This window comes from Oryzias melastigma, linkage group LG15, assembly GCF_002922805.2.
Source record: "Oryzias melastigma strain HK-1 linkage group LG15, ASM292280v2, whole genome shotgun sequence".
Classification (NCBI taxonomy): Eukaryota; Metazoa; Chordata; class Actinopteri; order Beloniformes; family Adrianichthyidae; genus Oryzias; species Oryzias melastigma.
Window position 1 is genome coordinate 24810810 of NC_050526.1, and position 18735 is coordinate 24829544.

Genomic DNA, 18735 nt, shown 5'->3' on the forward strand with positions numbered 1-18735 from the left:
AAAAACTAAAGATGAAAGGGTTCTTAAAAAATGATCAAGGACAAGGATAAAATATTTGTTTAATTGAAATAGGCAACTGTGTAAATATTTTATTGTGATCTAGTACTGCCCTACCTCAACTATGGTATTGGGATGTGGAGAAACACCCACAAAACCACCCTCCAGCCACTATGCATACAAATATGAGCCATAAGAATAATTAATAAAGTGGGATATTATGAACATATCTGCATTTTATTTTGTAAATAAAAAAATGACTAAAGGTTACATTTTATACTTGAAGTTATTTCCACAGAACAGGCTAAATCAGTTTACCAAGAAAAAAAAATTACATCAAACAATCTTGTCTAAAAGTCATTCGCATTTGCATGTGTATTTCTGTCTATGGGATGAGGTTGTGAAATAACATGGAGGAAAGTATCAAAATAAGGAAAAATGTTATACTATTAAAAAATAAACTGGAAATGTGCACGCAATAGCTGGAACAGGTTCCAGCAACCCCGTGATCCCCAAAGGGATGCAGCAGGTTAAGAAAATGGATGGATGCACAAACTGGACGTTTTGGAAATTAGGAAAAAGTAAGCCTGATAATGTCCAGACAACCATGATGTTTTTTTAAATACATTTTGTGTTTGTTATTTTATGTTCAACATGTAAAAACGTATGTTTATAATATGATAAAATTAGGGGTTTGAAGTAACAAGATTTATCTTCTATCTACTTCTATCACTTTTTGTTTATTATTTTTATTTATTTATTGTAAAAAAAATCAATTCAAATAAAACCTTTATTTTGGAAACCTTCTGTTTATTTTACATTCTAGGTGGAACACTGGAATATAGCTAATTTTGCAAGAAGGTGTTGTGTTATTACTGATCATGCTTTAAATAATCCCTGTTAAGATTGTTAAATTGCCAGTGTTGCCTAGCAACCGTTTTTTAAGTCTAAGGACGAAAAGAAAATGTGCATTCACAAGACCAACACTTAGAAATCATCTGTTCATTTGATGATTTTTCTAAATGTGTTCCTGATGTGATCATATTTTCTGCAGTGTTTTGAAAGATAAACAGTCATATTTGGTGAAAGTCTATTCTAAAAGTCCAGAGTTTGGCTCTTATTTTATTTTGGACCATCTGGCTTATTTTAAAGAACGTTAAGGAATGAATCTTGTATTTTTTTAGTGCTTTAAATGCAATCATTGATTGAATAATTGTGTTTGTGGAAGCAGCAAAGGTGAGCCGGAGCGCCTGATGCGGCGGTTGTGCTCATGCGCAGATACGTAGATAGTGACTTCATCGCCTGCTCATTTTTCAACGCACGTCCGGCGGCCGCCGCTGCTCTGCCAGACTGGAAGAAGCACAAAGAAACGGATCCGCCACCATTCGGTAGACTAATGTGTGAGCAGAGCGTTCCACGTCGACGCTGAAACGCTGTGTAGCTCTGATTTTTGCTGCTGCCGATTTATTATCATCATTTTTTTTCCCTGAATGAATTTTCCTCTGTGGCGGTGGTGCATTCACGTACTCCTCTAAAATGGTGAAAAGCTCTAAATCCGGTGAGGATGCTGGATTCACGACCCATTACAGGTGATTAGATCTTTATTTTTATTATTTTAAATTAACAATTAAATCACTAAATAATGATGCCCGATTAAACTATGCATTTTTGCAGACTAAAGGATTTTGAATTTTTTTTTTTTTTTTGCTTAAGTTGTCTATTGTAGCATCATAATAGCATTTAAAACAACATAATTTGGTATCATATTTTATAATATTTAATTTTTAATATTTCTGAATTGTGAACAAATGCATGGCATAACATCTGTCTTTGTGTCCTTTGCAGCTCCGTACCAGTGTGGCAGCCATGGGAGAGGCAGTCCATTCAGTCATAATCATACGCTGCCTCCATGTAAAGGAATAATGCAGACAACAAGGGGATCCACCTAAATTTCTCTACAGTACAATGAACACCACTCTATCGCCATCGGAGCTGGTGGTTATGCCGAAACAGCCCACCTTCAACGGCACCCAGATGCCTTCAGGCTGGGCTGTGATCCACACTGCCACTCTGACCTTTTGCTCCCCCCTCCTCATCTTCATCTTCCTTCTGGGCTCCTATGGCAATGTGGTGGTGTTTCTGTCCTTCTTCGACCCAGCGTTTCGCAAGTTTCGTACGAACTTTGACTTCATGATCCTCAACCTGTCGTTCTGCGACCTGTTCATTTGCTGTGTGACCGCCCCCACGTTCGCGCTGGTTCTCTTCCTGGACGCAGGAGGGCGGGACGGCGTGTCGAAGAGCTTCTGCTTTACCTTCCACTTGACCAGCTCAGGCTTCATCATCATGTCGCTGGAGACGGTCGCTGTCATCGCCTTGCACAGGCTGCGGATGGTTTTGGGGCAGCAGCCCAACCGGACAGCCTCTTTCCCCTGCACCCTGGCTCTCACTGCTCTGCTGTGGACCACCAGCTTCACGATGGCGGCCCTTCTCACCACGCGAGCGTACCCCCACAGAGATGGACCCTGTTTGCCTCACTTTGGCCTGGGAACCGGACAGGCCATGGTTGTGCTGTATGCCTACCTGGCAGATTTTGCGTTTTGCGTGGCTGTGGTGTCCGTGTCCTATATGATGATCGCGCGGACTCTGAGGAAGAACGCACAAGTGAGGAAGTGTCCCATCACCAGTGTGGATGCCACGTGCCCACCACCACCTCCCCCCCTTGTTGCAGCTGGCTTTGAAAGTATGCAGTGTGCTGTCCAAGGACCGTCTGTGTACCGCAACCAGACCTACAACAAACTTCAGAACATACAGAGCCACTCTTACACCAACAGGACTAGCCAGCCTTTAGCCCCAGGGGCAGCCCAAGGCGCCACCTGCTGTCAGATGGTGTCTTCTGTCAACCTGGCCACAGCCAAAGACTCCAGGGCAGTGGTCACATGTGTGGTTATTGTGTTTTCTGTATTATTTTGCTGTTTGCCCATGGGCTTCTCGCTGGCGCAGGATGTTTTGTCGCCTAAAAGCAGCTTCGCCCACTACCAGTTTGAGCTGTGCGGCTTCGTGCTCATCTTCCTCAAGTCGGGCATCAACCCGTTCGTGTACTCGCGGAACAGTGCGGGCCTGCGCCGCCGGCTGCTCGGCTGCATCCAGTGGGCCACTCTGGGTTTCCTCTGCTGCAAGCAAAAGACGCGCCTGCATGCGATGGGGAAGGGAAGCCTGGAAGTCAATCGCAATAAATCCTCCCACCACGAGACCAACTCGGCCTACGTGTTGTCGCCCAAACCTCAGAGGAGGCTGGTGGACCAGGCCTGTGGGCCCAGTCACTCCAGGGACTGTGGTGGTAGTCCAAGGGTCACGGGTGCAAGAAAACCCCGCCTCCCCAGTACCTCGACGCCAATAAACACCCGCATTGAGCCCTACTACAGTATATACAACAGCAGTCCATCTGCAGGCCCCAGTTCCCCCACCAGCCTGCAACCTGTCAGCTCTCAGGCGTTCGCCTTTGCTAAGTCCTACGTAGCCATGCACTACCATACTCACCAGGATGCACTGCAAGACTTTGACAGCACATCGGTGCATCAGATTCCTATTCCTTCTGTCTAATCAAACAACCTTTGGCAATCCCAATCAATCAAAATATATAAAAAAAAAATCAACCTAACTAATGTTTCTGAAGTCAGTATTAACCTTTTCCTCTTCGGTAGATGGACATGTTTCCACAAGTATAAACTTTCCACTGTAATTAGACTTTTGTTATGAAACCAGTTCACTTATTTGATCTGTGTAGTTTCAGATGATTCTTCTTCCTGTTTGACACGCATGTGCCATTAGAAACCATAATCACTATTGAAGATTTCAATCAAACCAATTTTGAGTGTTTTTTTTTTAAACCAGTTTGCAGCATCAGGATGCTATGAGCCCTTGCTGAAGCCCATGTGTGGCTGTCAGAAGCATGTAGCTGCAACTTTATGGACTAAAAAAAATGTATATATGAGCCTCATGCACTTTTTTGACAATAAATGTATACTACACTAGCATCAGCACTCTGTAATGGCCTTAAATTGACAGAAATTGAGCACATTTGACAACAGTTTTTAAAGATTTCTGGTTTGGTCACAAAAGGAAATAAAACAATAAAATATTCTTGAAAAGGTAAAGGCATGTAAATAGATGTGTTTATTTCCTTTGGTGAAACATGTTTTATATCTCTGTTAAGGCATTTTTTCTTCTCATGAGTGGCAAGATTCAAGTGGATTTGCTATAAAAACAGGTTTGCATTCTTTTGATACAGCAATATAGTCCAGTGTGCATTCTTAAAAAAAACACAATTACCTCTCAAGTAAACACATTCTGCAGATTCAACACACTTGCATTAAATTTTAATCATATTTTTTTTATGTTTGTCCACAGGCACCCCCTAACGTATAAGTTACACTCACTCGTTATGTAGGCTGACACAGCATGCATTCTCCCACCTGCAAAATGATTTTTTTCAAAGACATGAAAAGTGGTCCAGTCCAGCAGTTTGTCGCTCATATGTAAAGACAGTATAATCACTATGAACTGAGTCGCTACCCCTCGTTAGAAATTTATCACTTCTTTGATTTGAAAGATGTCATATCTAAAATTTAAAAAATAAAACCACCATCCTGTAGGGGGAGGTGTTGAGCCTCTTTCACTCTGAGTTCTGGCTGGCTTGCAGGAGCAGGTTTGTAGCCATGTCACAAATGAAAGCCGGCCGTCCTGTATATGAAGTCCAACCTCGGGGATCAGGTCAAACCTCAGTTTTGGTTTTCAACACAGTGTCACGAGGGTCTGTTCTTCCAGCAAACAAGCCTCAGTTTATCAAGTGTCCTTGTCTCTCTGCTGACATGACGGCGTCCTAACTGGAGACTGACAGAAGTCCATGCTCGTCAGCTGTGTCCAGAATTCTGCATATAACCGGAGACTCCACCTGGTTCCAAAAAGAACACAGTTTATTGGTATAACTTTTAAGGAATAAAGCTAATGAACTCACATGATTACAACAGAACATTTTTGAATACATTTTTAAGCATAATCAGTTTAATTTAAAAGCACTTAACTACTGTCTCAGTGAAAACGATCATGATGAAACTCAAAAATATACCAAAAAACAAGAAGAAAAATAACCAGAGACCCATTCCGATGAAAGAAAACAACATTTTCTTTGTTATTTTGACTAAAAATGTCATAATCAGAATTAAAAGACTACTGGAAACGCTTTTAATTTAGATCAAAAAATGATCTGAGTGGGTCCTTATTATAAATTAAAATATGTATACCTCATATATTTAGATTAAATGATGTAATTGAGAATTTGTAAAAGTTATTTTTTTTAGCTTTTATCAAAGCCAGTACAGTATATCCTCTGCTAAAAATAGATAAGCGAGCTCTGACTTTAAATTCATAAAATTGGATCAACTCATCATGTCTGCTATTTTAGGGTCACTCCGTTAAGAAACTCTTTGAATAAAAAAGAAAAGACTTCTGCCAAACCCAGGATTAAAGATAATCCTCTTGACACTGACCTGATTAACATAAAGGTCAGGAAGCAAACCACACCAAAGAACACAGGTGGCTAAGACAGTGACCCGTCCAGAGGTTGAATCTTTCACCGTTCCAGCCTTCAAATAAGCACGTTTGCTTGTACACTTACCCCGAGAATGTATTGACAGGTCTGAGGCTCCATCATATAGACTGTGACGGCGTGTGGCGACTCAGACTCCTTACATCTGACAGAGTGAAAACAAAGGATGTGAGTGAATCAGCAGAGAGGCGTTATGTTGAGCTCTGATGTGACTTCTCTCACTTCAGTTTGACGATGACTTGTCTGGGCTTTCCTGTTAGATCGCATTCGTCGCCATGACCATAGAAATGGGAAACTGATCTATTGTGACAAAAATAAGTCAATTAACCACCAGAGGTCTCACTTTTTTTTTTTTTTTTTGGAAGTTAAAGAATCTTCAAGGCTTACTTGACTTTTTGCACGCCATCATCCCTGAGCTGGAAGGAGCGGGCAACGTTCTTCTTGGCCCAGTCAACGTGCTCCTCGGCATTCCAGTTCCCCACCACCACAATGTTCTTGCCCTGTTCTTTGTCCTGTTACACCACAGATCATTTGAAGAAATTAATTGTAGTTTTATGAGCAAAAGTTTCAGTTGAACATTTTTCAAGCTACCTTATTTTTCACAGTATAAGTGGCTTTTTTGCATAGTTTCCTTAGGGGTGTGACTTATTCTCAGGTGAGACTTATATGTGATTTATTTTTTTAAAAAGCTCATGTGTTCATTATTTTTCCACTAACAACCACTAGAGGGCAGTGTAGGTGAATCAAGATACATAAAAAGAGTTTACTTTGACTTGTAAGAATGCTTTTTATGCTATGATTCAATGTGTAATTATTTATATGTTACCCTAATATACCAGATAAATTTGATGTTTCATAAAAGTTAGTTAAGGGTGCATATATTCAGTCTATTACTGTTAATGATTCTGTTATTGTGATTTGTCTTTTAAGATGAAACGCCCGTTCTTTGTTAAATAAATGTATCCCAAAAGTGCAACTTATATATTATTTCTTTCCTTCTTAACTATGCATTTTTCTTTGCGTTTGCAACTTATACTCCAAAGTGACTTCTAGTTTGAAAATTACTGTATTTTTTTTTTTTTATCTTTTAACACTTCAAATACAACTGATCTGCTGCTTTTTCTATGAGACAGGGACAAACTCTCACCTCATGGTACTGATGGACATGCTTTCCATAACAGAACTCGTATTTCCACCAACCCACCCCCTAAAAAATGTAAAATTTCACATTAAAAATGACTTTTCTCCAGGATAGGTTTTGAAACAAACAGATCAGAGGGAATCATGTCCTCACCCCCTGCAGACAGTACGAGCCGCTGAGGAAGTCTTTGATCAGCTGGTCGTCTGTCAGGCGAGAGATGTGGGTGGTGCCGACGGCGACCTGAGACTGCCCCCCAACCATGATGGGTTTGTGAGTGGAGGTGAAGGCTTCTTCTCCAACAGGTGCTGCCTCCTCCTGAGAAGAGTCGGGGTTGTCAAGTTTGGATGCAGAACAATGATTCTCACTCTGTGGATGTCTCACCTCTCGGGAGGCGGTGCCAAAAGGGGGTTTGAGCTGCTCCTCCTGCTCTTTGTCCAATTGAACGAGCCGTTGGGGCCGTAGAGGGGAGCCGGCAAGAGCCTGGCAGAAGATGGCGTTCACTGGGGAGGACTTGAACCTACAAAAAACACAAGTGAAGGAAGAAAACCATGAAATAGCCACAGCTTGTTTTACAAAAAATAACAAATAAATAAATAAACCAGTCTGGCAGATCTACCTGTATTTTGGGTGTGCACAAAGCAGAGGTGTCAACACCACAACTTCATATTCACAGGTGGTGACTTCAGCCACAGACAAGATCTCATGCTTGGCCTCTGGATGACACACGTATAGAACGGACGTGGAGCGCGGCTGGTTCTGTTTCAGCGAACATGGAGTCCCGTTTCCCATTTCCATTGAATAGTAAGGGGTCAGTTGACCTTCTATATTTTTTGTGGAGACCTAAAAACAAATTTAAGGATATGAGAGTTAAGAACCGACAGCTGTTCTGACTGCTTTGCATACATAGGTTTCAGTATTTGACTTACTTCCGTTTTTGTAGCTGTTTTGTCATCTTCCATCTCTTCACCTAATGAAAGTCTCATATTTAGTACCAAAATGTTTGCCCAACAATATAATATTTTCATAGATGTATTTTACCCCAAAAATCACCTGTTTCTGCTGAATTGCTCTTCTGAATCATTTTGCCCAAGTAGTACTCCTGAACACTCATTTTCTGCTCAGAAAAAAAATATACTACAGTTAGCAAAGAACACATTTATTGAACTTGAATTTAAATCCCTTAACCCACTGACCTGGCCCGTCTCCTTCTCCTCATGGTACTGCCTTACATGCTTCCCATGGCACACTTCATAGGTCCAGTAGGACTCAATCTGGAATTTGATTGAACAGAAACTTTGCTCAAACGTCATCATCTCAAATGCAGAAAGGTACTTTTTCAATCAAGATCTGCTAACTATGTACATAGACTTTCTAAGCATGATGCCATCTAAAAATAGAAAGGCAGTGGCGGAGCTAGAACATTTCATATGGGAGGGCAGGAGGGGGAAAAGACTTTGGAAGGGTGGCAAATGTAAACAGCTGGGTGGAAGACCATTACAAATGAAGGGATCAAAAATACATATTTCAGTTTTATTATTGTTACTAAGGTTTAGTTTTTTTATCTTTAAATTTTTAAATAATGATGCTAATATTGGCTCCCCTATAGCTCCGCCGATGGAGAAAAGCCTCACCCTGTAAGAGCAGCTGCTTCTTTTAAACAACGGCTCCAGCAGTTCATATGGACTGGGTCCAGAGTAGCTTTTTCCTTCATCCTAAAAGACAAGCAACAGATTTTAGGTTTGGTGGTTTACATCTGTGGCAAAAATATAACAAAATTAGAGAACAAACAAAAAGCACTAAACAAGGACTTGTCTCAATCTTTAGAGAAATGTTGTTGTTCATTGGACGCAATAACAATAGTGATGTGGTGTTTGTATCTAGGTGTGTGCAGAGTAGGGGAGGGACATTTGCTTGATGCACGTTTTGAAGCTTGCTTCATGTTGGGGGGGGGGTGTGTATGATATCGTAAGTCTTGCACCCTGGCTGTGGAATGTAACTGATTCAGGAAGTGGTTTTTATTGTGGTGCAGGTTTTGCTATAAATCCTTCAGGCTCAAAATCTGGGTGTTTGAGGGAGGGTTGGTCCCAGAGAGAGTTTAAGATTAAGGAGTAACTGTAATGAAATGTGAATAAAATGTCCATGTGTTGCTGTCCTAATTGTCACATAGTCCCAGCCATAAAGGAGCACAAACACAGTGACATTCCATCCCCACCTCAAACCATCGTATCATGACATCTGACTATCTATGCTAATAGTTACTAAATATAGCAAATTAGCAAACAGGCTAATCTTTGTGCTAAAGACGAGTTTTAGTTTGTTAACTTTGAATGTGTGGGTGAAACATGGAGTTTTCCTCACCTCCTCCCCAAAGGCCAGAGATGGTAGAAGGCATTTATACTTCTCTTTCTCTGCTGTTGTCATAATGACAAAGTCATCCTCGCTGTATAGCGCGCCTGAAGTCGGCTGTAACATACAAACAAACAAACCTTTATCGACACATGATGTATCAAAAAACAATAAGGTAAACAGGTTAACGCTTTGAGCTCCAATACATGATATAATAATCGGGATACACACCACCAGTGAGACTTCAGCGCCCGGCCAAGTGATTTTAAAAGGTATTTCGTCTGTGAAGGAAGGATATCCCCCTCTATTGGAGGAAGCTCTGCCCCAGAACAGTAGCAGACCCCCGAGCAACCACAGACCGGCCATCCTCTCTCCTGTCTGGCTGCTGAGCTCCCAGAGCCCGTCGGTTGCAAAAATAAAAACTCCCACTGATGGCTACAGGAGAGAGGAACTAAAACATACGAAAAAACTAAATAGAGTACTGTTTGACAGATGTCAGCGAGGAGGATGTCAACACGGATCTACTCACAGGAAGTGAACCGTTTGTTTGCCACGTCGTGTTCCGGTTACTCTAAGAGATTGAAAACTACCAGCGCCCCTTAGTGGAGGTTTGTGGTAATGACAGCCAAAGAAGCTTAAACTGGTTCATGAAATCACACAAAAATTAAGATATGAGGTAATGTCAAAGTTTGAATGAGTTGGGTTAAACCTAAACAAGTTAAAGGATATTATAGAAATAATAGAAAAAAATGTGGAAAAAAATCTGAATTTAGGAACAAATTTAGTAAATAATCTAACCTTTGTTGTTGTTGTTGATGATGATATGAATGAATGAATAAATAAATACATATTTTTCACCAAGAAAAAAAAAAAAACATTGGGTGGAACATTGGGAAAGTGTTATTCAACTTCCACTTTAGCAATTAAAATAAAAGACACCAATACAATGTGTGAGACTTGTTTCATAAAGCAAAAGACAGTCAACATAATATATTTTATGCCTTTAAAAAGCCATATTTACTTTAACACAGGGCGGCCGTAGGGCAGTCGACTCCTGATAGCCCATGTGTCGAGGTGTCCTTGGGCAAGACACAGAAACCCAAATTGCCTCTAGTGGAAGGTGGATTCCAGTGTCCAGCAGCTGGGCCACCATCAGTATGTGAATGAGTCTGTGACTGTGACACGTTTTGGGCCTTCAAGAAGGTAGAAAAGTGCTATACAAGTATGCACCATTTGCCATTTAACAAATAACCAGAATAAAATCAGAAATGTAGAATTTAACCTCCTATATCTTTAAGTCTCAAAAATGTTAGTGAACAACATGACGACTATTTAACCCGTTGGTTTTAATGCTACAATAAAACCAATTTAAAATGATCTTGCTCCCTGCTGACCCCTTGTGGATAGTTTGCAAAAATACATTTTTGGTGAGTGAAAATATGCAAGAACACCACAATGCAGTAAACAACAGGAAAATTACATGTGAGGGCATTGATATATTTATTCATTTATTTTACAAAATTTACATAGAAAACATGACAGGAGTCATCATTATCATTATTATTATTATAGCAATTATTGACATAGATTATTCTTCAATTTTACCCACAATAATGATCATAAACGAATAACAAACTCTCCATAGATGATTTCAAATGCATGCAAATTAAGAAAGAAGAATTTCTTTGGTTTCCTGTCAAGTCTGTGGTGACCTCTTTTTTTTAACCTCTAGGTGGAGCTGTTGGTGTGAGGATGAGCAGTGTATGAGTCCAGAGGAAAGTGAGGGATGAAGAAAAGATTCACACACAAGAGAGGGAAACATAACACAGGATCATCCTCTTCATGCCAAACCTCTCCTCTGCTTACGGACGGACAGACAGACGGAATCATAGTTCACCTTTTTCACGGGTATCCATTGGGTGAACTTGATTTGCATAGATGTCCTCCATACACCGTCAGCCTATGCATAATTGATACCACTGTCATCTCTCCAACCATAATAACATCATTCCAAGGGGAGCAGAGAGAAATGAATCTTGACATTTGAAGGTCTCATGCAAAGATTAAGATATCGTCCAGGCTGTCACCTAAAAATATACATAGAATATGTCAGACATCAAATCAATATTGTCACCTCTTTTTGCATGATTTTCCCAATGACAGTAGGCATTGATTTATGTAATGTATCCCTCACCTGTTGCATACAGTCTCCTTGTTAAAATCTCTGTTCAAGATGTGACTACGTGCAGTTTCTTTTATTGCCCATTTATGGTTTGTTGCAGTGATCAGGTATGTTGTGCTCTTGTTTCACCCAGTCTTTCTCCTGAGCCTAGTCCTGCACACACATGCAGAGAAGTTTATCAGCTTTAACAATGCACTTCCCAATGTGCACTATAAAGCTAACTTCCTCACAGAGGAACCGTATCGCTTGTGAAACAACCCGTGATGCAATGTTATAGGCTGATGTTATGCTAAAAGGTGCTGCTACCTGAACAAATGCTGCAAAGAAAGCAACGCATCAAGTCAAGCCAAGAGAAAGAAATGGATTTAGGCATGGTGGAGGATCAGAATGCAGCTCTGCACATCCCTGCAGAGAAGGTAATGAGTTTTTTCTAGAGGATTGCATCTGTCTGAGGTTTTGTATGTTTAGATCTCACAACAGAGACATCAGCGAATACATAATTGAGACACATTGCCTCTAATTTATTTTAAACTTTGATTTAATTTCTTTAAATTTGTGTTTAAGACTTTTCTTGTGAAAAACTTCAGATTTGGAGGGAACTTCTAATTCTAGTTTCATCAAAAGCTGCCTGTGGCACCATGAGCACGTTCAGAGGCGACCATGAACGCTCCCGTACGGGCAGCGTGCATTGTCTTAGACTTAAAACTGTGTAAGAGTCTTGAGACTCAAACACAGAAAAAAAAGTTGGTGGAACCCCAGTAGTTTCCTTTTGTTCTATACGCAAGAACTGAAAGTGGGTTAACTGCTGGAAAATGCATCCTAAGCAGTGTGCATAAGCTGGAAGAGCTTATAGACTCTGGGGACTTGAAGAGTCAAAGTCATTCTGTGTCTTCAAAGTGTGAAAGTGAAGAGTGCAAAAAGTGCAAAATAAGGAACGGAGTCAGAGAATGATGGGATGGACGACGTAAGCAGGTGATGGTTTTTAAATTATTCTAGGGAAATAAGAAAAAACTATCTTAGTGTTTACTAGATATAAGCTGAATATTTTATCAATAAAAAGAGATAATCATCTTTTATAAGGATGTGTTAGAACCAAAATAGTTTATTTTGTGTATTAATGACATATTTAATGTATCTAAATCATTATGAGACATGCATATTTCATAGTAATGACAACTATTATATTCCTTCTAGCATTGTTAATGAAGTACTCTGTAAAACGTCTGGATTATGGAATGGAAATGGAAAGTACTACAATAAAATAAAACAAAAACTGTGATATTTGGTATAGGTATAATGAATATTTTGAACAACAAATACACTTAAAAAAACTTTACAATTGAAACTGAACAAGAAAAACGTTTTTAGGATTAATTATTGACAGCAAACTACTATGAAAAAAAAATAAAAAAAATCTTTAAACAATAAAATTTAACAATAATTCACTGCATTTGTTAGATTGTTTTTGGTGCTCCCCTACCTCACCTTATGCAATGAAGTATGCAGAAATAGTTATTAATCTACATTACATCCATTACATATGAAGGTGTCCAGATCATCCTCGAAGTTTACTTAGAGCATATAATCATCTTGTTATCAAAATTAATAAAACTACGGGATCTTGACAAATATTAAACAATAAGAATGTAATTTAAAGCATTAAATTGTCAAAAAACATACAGAAATTCTTGAAACAAAAAGAAAATTCTCATCGTCTAAGATTAACATGAGAATTGAAGTTACCAATGGTACATACCAACTGTAGAATATGTGTTTCTGTGTAAGTAGAGACACAGAATCCAAACATTTGGAATAGTCATGGGTTTAAACAAACAATGTAAAATTTAAGCTGCGAGTAGTGTTGTCTGCCCAAACCTGCATTAGATCAAAATCCTTGAGAGGAGTTTGAATTTTTTGCTGGTACTTTTTAAATTCAAGATGGTGGCCTCTTCACGAGGTCAAAGGTCAATATATAGTAGCTTCGTTTGCGGTTGTTGACTTAAGCTGGTGGCGTGTGAATTAATTATATGAAGATTGCTCAAAGATTGCTCTTTTTTTTTTTTCCAGATCTTGTGCTAAAATGTGAAACTTGCCAAATTTTCCAATTGCCAACCCGTAGATCTTGTAGTTTTTAAAACTTTCTTTAGATATCCCAGATTTGAGTGTTTTTATAATTTTAAAATAAATTAATTTTTTTGTCCCATAAGAGATTTTGACCCCATTCACTCGACGGTTACTGTGTTCTTATCACTTTTTTCACATTGCTCATTTTCTCCAGATGCTATATGCGTGCAAATATTGGTGAATTTTTGAGTCTGTGATGGGAATGACATTTTTGCCAAAACGTGTAGAAAGAAAGATTGTCAATATAATATAGTCCTTGCAGCTTGGGACTGCTGTAGGACATACATTTAAAAATAGTTACAACTAGAGGTGTAAGAAAATATCAATTTAGTGAAAATATTGCGAAACTTGTATTGATCTAAAATGCTGCCAAGATGATATTTAATAAATAATTTAAAGCAAACATGCAGTTCAGTGTCTTTTGTGTTCCACCTACACTCTCGACTGCTAGTCGGCAGCGAACTACCTACCTACTACCGACCCGTCCAGCATCTCTACACCATAACAACTACAGCACATATGTCAAAGTCAAGGCCCGGGGGCCGGATCCAGCATTCCGGGTAATTCTATCCGGCCCTCCAGATCATTTTAATTTATTGTTATTAATAGCCCGATGTTATCTTGTGCTTATTTTCTAATTTGTATAATTGTGATCAAATATATTTTTATGGAGTGTAAAATATTGAAAGTTATTTAAGGTTTAAGTTGATTCATTCTGGAATAAAATTCCTGCCTTTTCAGAATTATGTTAAAAGGTTACAGTTTTAAAGTTTTAAAAATAGGCATTCTGCTAGAGTTTTTGACTATTTTGGCATTTACTAAGAATTTTTAGGCTGTTTTTGGAGTTTACCTAATATTTCAGCTACATGCTAGCTGTTTTAGCTAATTTAGGCTTTTTAAAAGTTTTTTTGGCACTTTTGGAGTTAGGCTAATATTTACACGCTAGCCGTTTTGGCTGATTTGGTTTTTTTTTCAGTCTTTTAGGATATTTTGAAGTTTAGCAATTTTTTGTCAGCTACATGCTATCTGTTTTGGCTAACCTAGTTTTTATGCAAATTTGGCATTTAGCTAACATTTCAGCTGGCTATCAGCTTCAGCGTTTTTAGAAATCAATTTCAGCATCTTCAGTAATCAGCACTAGCATCTTCAGTGGCCAAATTCAGCTTACAGCATTCACTCTAGCATTGTCGCAGGTAATGCTATAAATCTAGTTCATAATTATGTTAAAAAGCTACAGTTTTAAAGTTTTAAAAAATTAGTTTTAGTATGTTCAGTAAATGTTTCTTCTTTTCGGCCATCGACCTAAGCTGTATTTTGAATTTTGGCCCCTTGAGCGATTGAGTTTGACACCCCTGAACTACAGGATCTCACAACAACCATCTTGTGCTAGATGTGAACTTGTGAGCCTCATGGTTGCTGTTGTAGCACAAGACAAATACAACTTGGTTTCAACTAGGGATGTGCATCAAACCAAATTGGTTTTGGTGCTGTTAAAAACGTGAATTTCTGTGCTTCTTGGCTCATGTAAGAATGAGTGAGAGCATTCAGACACACACTTAATGTTATGCTCATTATAAAAAATGTATTAGACCATTTAATCTATGTGAAAGGTTTATTAATATTTAATAAAGTTTCTTCTAAGTCAGAACCTTTAAAAAAAATATTACAATTTTGTCTCTAAAACTGTCCTAGAATGTATCGGGATATGTATCATGCTGTGACACATGTATCGTGATACGTTTTGTATCCCCAACTCTTGCCAATACACTCCTCTAGTTCCAAACATATGATAAGGGGACAATACAAGGATATGTGGTAAATACTAGAATGTTAACAACCATTATGAGGTCATTAACATAATCAATCTAAGATTGTGATGGTAACTTGTAGTTAAAAAATACTTGTTACTATTATTATTACTGTATATTAATCATGAAGAACACAGTTGTGACTGTTAAATTAAAATTATTATTATTTTATTATTTGAGTATTTGATTATATATTATTGGAGACAGGCTTTAGTAAGCTAAGCTTCTCCCTTCAAAACATGTTTTACATTTTTCTTATTATACTATTATTGTTATCATTACTATTATTATTTATAAGCCTGTTTCATATTGATTGTGTTTTAACTAAGAACTTGTTTGAATCAAATGTAGTAAAAAAGTGTTCATAAACAGACCTGAAACGCTGTTTACAGGTCAGATAGATGTGTTCCTCGGTCTGGCCGAGCTGCACAGCATGTTGTTCACACCCTGCATTTTCATTCACCTCTGCTCCTGCGTAATTGATGCAAAGAATCCCCACAATCCATCATCATTTGAATGCAGTCACAAGATTTCATTGGCACCAATTTAGAGTGCCTGCAGTTTTAACAGGCCGAGATGTGCAAAATATGATGGCGTCTTCAGCTTCGCAACTCCACTGCGGGGCCATTTAGTTAATGTGGAAAGCCTGCTACAACTGAGGGAAAACACAAAGGCAGCAGTACAGTCTGTCTGCAGTTTAACCTTCAGCACGTGTCGTTTATTTAGACACAAACAAGGTCGTTATAGATGGTAAAAGACAACCTGGGATGTCATTTTTGCTCCAAAGTGTTGTCCCACAAAATCTGTAAATTAAAGGACACAAGGGATTTAATTTGTGCTTCTACATGATTCATTTTAGGATTTTGGCCAAAGGAGGATTTTGATTAGGTTGGGTTTCCTTCACATTTTAATGTCAGAAGTGATTTCGTTTCTTGGAAAAAGCCAGTCTGCATGTTTTATTCACCTTTATCACAGTTGATTCAAAACAAAAAACATTAACGACAAGGATAATCTAACACAAAAAAATAAAATAATGTGGTGGTGTGGGACAGAAATCTGTTTGGCTTTTTGATTACATGGTCAAACCCCCCCAAAAAAATACAAAGTAAAAATTTAAATCTGAAACTAAACAGAAGAAATCTATAATTACATATATCATTACATTCTTAATGTCCTTCTGCTCACCTGGCAGGTGTGGCCAATGTGCCTTAATTGACACCTGCTGGCTAATTAAGACAGAGAAGGCCTCACCAAGGCAGGCAGAGAGAAGAGCAGCAGGCTGAGGAGCTGGTTGGGTTTTTACTTGTTGTCGAGCTGGTTTGTTTCATTCTCTTTGCCCTCAGCAGTCTTAAACTGCTGGGTTTTGTTATTTTAGTTTGGGGTTGGACCTTGGAAGTCATAGTTTGCAGGCTTTGTTTATTTGTTCTCTTTAGGTAGATTTTAGTTAGGTAGCCCTTAGCAGGGAGCTGCTGACTCTGACGGTTGGCATGGCTGGGTCAGCAGTCTCCCTTAGACTTAATTTGATTTTTGGCCAAGGTTCCAATTCCCTTTGATTTATCTTTTTGTTTGGACCAGCACACTAATTATTTGAGTTTTGTTCTATCATTTCAAGACATAGAGTTTCCTTTATTTAACAACCTGTGTTCCTTTTATTCTCATTGATGTCCAGTTTTTGTTTTTGTCCCCTTTTGTATCCCCCAACCCCTTAAACCCGAACCTGGTTTACCCATAGGGGACGTAACAGTTAAAAAAAATCCAGATTTATTAATTTAATTGACTAAACTTAGCTTATTTGGATTGCTTCTTAGCTGAATGTTATCTAACTCTTTCTACCTAAAATAAAACCCTGAATCAGTCTAGAAGCCTCTTCTTGGAGGCTGTCTGGTCTATTCCTAACTTAAAAAACACACACACATGAAATCTTCTTTTGCTGCTCAAGTTTTGTTGCAGCACTGCTATTCTGAGTTCCCCTTTCCTCCTCAGCTTCAAAGTTTTTTCCAACTTCATCCCAGTCTTTTATTGCCAGAGGCAATAAAGTGTTGCTTCAGGTTTCAGTAAACAATGTATGGTGTTAACACTCCACTGAAAAAAGACATGCGGAAATTATATTGGCAGCTTGGCATCACGCTGCCTCTTCTCTAAATGGCACAGGGAATGTGACCTTTTGATGATCTCAGTGCTGTCAAAAGATGACCTTTGCGCGTAGCATCACCGAGTCAGTGTGTATGAGTCTTTAGACAAGGCAGGCTGGGCCTTATAGAGATCAGTCATTAGTACTTACACCAAGCAGGAAGTGAAAGGAAAAGCATCTTTATTGTAAGAATAGGGGTTCACAAACTTTGCATATCAATAAAGTTTTGCCACTTCTTGGAAGCCGGGAAAACCTGAGGGAATAGCAGGAGGAGGAGGAGGAGCAGCTTAGCTTCCTATAGGTGGTCAAGGTGAGTCTGTTAGCCTGATGGTTTGTTCACTCTGCAGATGTCACCTGGTCATTATCCTTAGGCAGCCATCTGCCAGTTGGTCCTGCAGGACCCCCACCACTCTGGGCACAGTGTTGCTGGAAGGAATCTGATGACGATTCCCTTTTTGCCCCAGAGCTGCTACTCCACTTTCCTCTTGTAGGGAAATGTTTTGGCGAGTCCCGGTCAAAGGGAACTCAAAAGCTCAGAAAGACCACAAAAAGAGGGATAAATTAATGATGAGGGTGCAGTTTTTAAAACCTCAACTTTTCTATGGTTTGCTTAAAATCCAAGTGCACTAAAGGGTTTTATTGCATAACAAAGTTAAGCTGGAAAGCACCCTGAATGAGTTTCATGGATGGTAATTTGTCTCTAATGGAAGCTCAGCTTTTGGACGTGTTTAATCATCACTGAAGGTGCTGGATGTGACTTCTTCTTTAGAGATCCATTTAGACTTGGAGATTTCGACAAGGTGACACAGATATTCTATTTCTAAAGTGAGCAGAGTAACCTTCCTTAATGCAGCTGAGACATTGCAATTTAGTCTTAATGTAACAATGAAATTGTATTCACACACATCCTGACAATTCCGGTTACATAAATGAATCTGATTACTTTAGCATAGCACATCTCGTTAATGGAGTATATTCCATTGTAGGATAAAGGAGCAAAGTCACAGTAATGCAGGAGGACTTTAACAGCGAGGAGCAAAGACTGGAAGAAAGAAAATCAGGTGACAAATGAACCACCAAGACAGTGGTGCTGAGAGGTTTGGAGAGCTGTCCTGGAAATGGAAGTAGCAGAGCTGCAGAAAAAATGAAGAGCTGCTGAAGGAATTACGGTTTTTAAAGCAGATACCCGTTTCATTTATTTATTGACTTTAGGATTTATATTTAAGCTTAAAAAGCGCAGGACTTAACCTTCAATGTAAATCCATTGCAGTCATGCTTGAAGGGATGCAACTGTTGTTTTATTTTTACATTATATTCATGTAAAATCATTAACATCACAAATCACTGTGCAATAAATAATGTTAATAATAAAATTATATTAACAATCAGGGATCTTTAAGC

At 38.9% G+C, this 18735-nt stretch overlaps 2 protein-coding genes and 1 long non-coding RNA gene across 5 annotated transcripts; 1 reads left to right on the forward strand and 2 right to left on the reverse strand.

Annotated features, from left to right (window-relative positions):
* Nucleotides 1-948: 948 nt before the first annotated feature.
* gpr75 (G protein-coupled receptor 75) lies at nucleotides 949-4151 on the forward strand. Its single transcript, XM_024297521.2, has 2 exons — nucleotides 949-1586; nucleotides 1843-4151. Exon 2 carries the CDS (start codon nucleotides 1963-1965, stop codon nucleotides 3595-3597), a length of 1635 nt encoding a protein of 544 aa, XP_024153289.1. The 5' UTR covers nucleotides 949-1586; nucleotides 1843-1962; the 3' UTR covers nucleotides 3598-4151.
* Nucleotides 4152-9674, reverse strand: erlec1 (endoplasmic reticulum lectin 1). Of its 2 annotated transcripts, XM_024297523.2 has the most exons (14): nucleotides 9321-9671; nucleotides 9102-9206; nucleotides 8375-8455; nucleotides 7937-8014; nucleotides 7794-7857; nucleotides 7670-7710; nucleotides 7360-7583; nucleotides 7125-7260; nucleotides 6897-7058; nucleotides 6750-6809; nucleotides 5990-6114; nucleotides 5825-5902; nucleotides 5672-5747; nucleotides 4152-4948 (listed from the first exon to the last, which is right to left on the reverse strand). In XM_024297523.2, exons 1-14 carry the CDS (start codon nucleotides 9453-9455, stop codon nucleotides 4877-4879), a joined length of 1437 nt encoding a protein of 478 aa, XP_024153291.1. In that variant the 5' UTR covers nucleotides 9456-9671; the 3' UTR covers nucleotides 4152-4876. The 2 variants fall into 2 exon arrangements, with proteins under 2 accessions (XP_024153291.1, XP_024153290.1); XM_024297522.2 differs by having other exon boundaries at nucleotides 6897-7260; nucleotides 9321-9674.
* An 883-nt stretch (nucleotides 9675-10557) lies between these two features.
* Nucleotides 10558-13775, reverse strand: LOC112161957. 2 transcript variants are annotated; one of them, XR_002921981.2, is made up of 3 exons: nucleotides 13028-13775; nucleotides 11284-11424; nucleotides 10558-11176 (listed from the first exon to the last, which is right to left on the reverse strand). It is a non-coding gene; the product is annotated as an uncharacterized LOC112161957 (long non-coding RNA). The 2 variants fall into 2 exon arrangements; XR_002921980.2 differs by having other exon boundaries at nucleotides 13147-13225.
* Nucleotides 13776-18735: the final 4960 nt, after the last annotated feature.